Here is a 2,333-nt window from a genome sequence, read left to right on the forward strand (position 1 = left end):
CGTTTCAGCTCCCATCCCACGAGGTTTCAGCTCCCATCCCATGAGGTTTCAGCTCCCATCCCATGATTTCAGACTGGTCTGGGAAGGGGGGAAGGACCAAGGACAGGCAGCAAACAGTGGGAATTCCCGTGGGAATGTGCCTCTCCAAGAGGGAGTGCCAGAGCTGGCTCAGGAGGAGGAAAAGGCTCCTCAGAGCTGCAGATTCCTGTGCTCTGCCTCAGAAATGTTTGCACATTCCTGGCGTTCACAGAAGGTCTCAAACAACAACAAAAATAATTGAAAATGTAAAGGATGGTGTATGGACAGCAGCAGCCTCTCCCAAAAGGCACAATTCCCATTGGAACAGAGGATTCCCCACCCCACAGAGCTCCCAGACAAAATCTGAGCCTGAGGGGGATTTGAAGGAAGCAGCCAAAGGAGGATGATGGTGTTGGAAAGGGCTTCAGCCCCTGGAATGGCACCTGAAGACATCTGGGGTGGTTTCCTGCTCCCCAGGGATGGATCCAAGCTCAAACCATTTCCCAATGGAATTTCCTATTGCTCTCCAAGGTGAAACAAGCCTGGCCAGTCAAGCCAGCAGTTTTTTGGTGATAAATCCCTGCTTTTCAGCTCTTCCACATGTGTGTTCCCTGCTCCAAGAGGATGGAGGCTGCAGGGGAAGAACTTCCCCCCACTTTCGGACAGAAAACCCCAAAAGCTGGGTTCACCCCAACACCAAGAACTGTGGTCTTTGCTCCACCACTCCACAGTAAGTGGAGTTAATTATTAAATTTTTAAATTTAATAAATTTAATTTTTTTAATTTGAAATTTGTAATAATTAACTCCACAATGAGTTAATTATTAAAAAAAACCCACAAGGAACAGAGATTGAATTGATCAACACACAAATATGCAGCCAAATCCCACTCCCAGCTCCTCCTCCTTGCAAAGCCCACAATTCCTCTCTTCTTAGGATCTGAAATCCCATAAAAACCCTTATATTACACTGGTACCACTCCACCTGCAAACTTCAGCCCCAAACCCCAGGATTCTGATGGTAAATGAGTATTTGTTACCTATAGATGGGGATTTGAAGGGGTATTTGTCAGGAAGGTCGACTCTAACTTTCCATACTCCACCTTCATAGGGTGCTGCAAGGGAGGAAAAGCAGGAATTAGACACTGCACAGCTCAGAGAGGACAAACAGAGCCAGAGCACCAAGGAAAACACATCTGGAATCATCCACAGCTCCACTGGGAGGGAGATTGCAAAGCCTCTTCCCTGCCCTGCCTCACAGGGTTTGAATAGATCCTGGAGAAGATCTCAGCTCAACCCTGAATAAAACCAGGCACTGAGGGATAATCCCCTTACCTTCGGAGATGGTGCTAAATTAAGGTGGAAAAGCCATCTGAACGACAAACTCCATGGAAATTGCCATGAGTGATGCAGGTTTGAGCAGGTCTAGGAAAGCTCAGGGTGCTGAAGGAGTTTGCCAGAGCTCCAAGGGATGGGGTCTATCCATGGCCATGCTCCCAGCTGGATCATCCCCACCCTCAGAATGTGGATTTCTCTCCATCCCCCTCAGATTTGCTCATCTGGAAATGGCATTTCCCTGTTCCCCAAGCCAGTGGATTGCTTTTCAAGAAGGGCAGGGTCATGAACTTACTTCCTTGTGGTCCATAAAACTTCACGACAAATTCGTTGAGTCCTCCTAAGATTGTGACTTCGTGTTTGCTCTCGATCCTGGTGCAGCAAGTCAAGGAAAAACACCCAATGCAGGAAACAAAACCCATTTACTCCCACCCAAGGAATGCACTCAAAGCCCACTGACCCAAACATTCAAATCATCCTGAGCCCCACGTGGAATTTGAGTGTCCTGACACACCTGAGTGACCACAGCACCGCAAGTGGCAAAGCCAATTCCCCACCCTCCCCTGCCCTGAGGAACCTTGGGATGAATCCTCAGAATTTTCCATTTTCCATCCCCTCCTGCACAGAGCAAGCTGAGATTTGGGAGAGCACCGGGACGTGTTTGAAATAAATGCACTGCTCCAAGGAATTCCCTTCTCCCCTTCCTCCCACAGCTCCCACGCAAATCCTGGCAATGTTGATCTGACTTGCAAGACCAAAAAACTCCTGAGTCTGGGGAGAAATGGGGTGAAAGGAACAACAGGGAGAATCAAAGTGCTTTGAAGGAAGAAGGGAACAGAAAGGGAAAGGCAAGTGGGAAAGAAGGGAATAGAAGGGGAAAGACAAGTGGGGAAAAGGGAACACAAAGGGAAAGACAAGTGGGAAAGATGAGAAAGACAAATGGGAAAGAAGGGAATAGAAAAGGAAAGAAAAAAGGGAAAGA

General features: G+C 47.9%; 1 protein-coding gene across 2 annotated transcripts in view; it reads right to left on the reverse strand.

The window, feature by feature from the left end:
* Positions 1-2,333, reverse strand: part of UBE2H (ubiquitin conjugating enzyme E2 H) — a 59,703-nt gene that overhangs the window by 22,779 nt on the left and 34,591 nt on the right. For both annotated transcript variants that reach the window (XM_031061883.1, XM_031061882.1), the window contains exons 2-3: positions 1,647-1,723; positions 1,057-1,131 (exon numbers count right to left, since the gene is read on the reverse strand). In XM_031061883.1, the coding sequence (XP_030917743.1) occupies positions 1,057-1,131; positions 1,647-1,723 (152 nt within the window). The remainder of the gene's footprint in view (positions 1-1,056; positions 1,132-1,646; positions 1,724-2,333) is intronic.

Source organism: Geospiza fortis, unplaced genomic scaffold, assembly GCF_000277835.1.
Source record: "Geospiza fortis unplaced genomic scaffold, GeoFor_1.0 scaffold61, whole genome shotgun sequence".
Taxonomy (NCBI): domain Eukaryota; kingdom Metazoa; phylum Chordata; class Aves; order Passeriformes; family Thraupidae; genus Geospiza; species Geospiza fortis.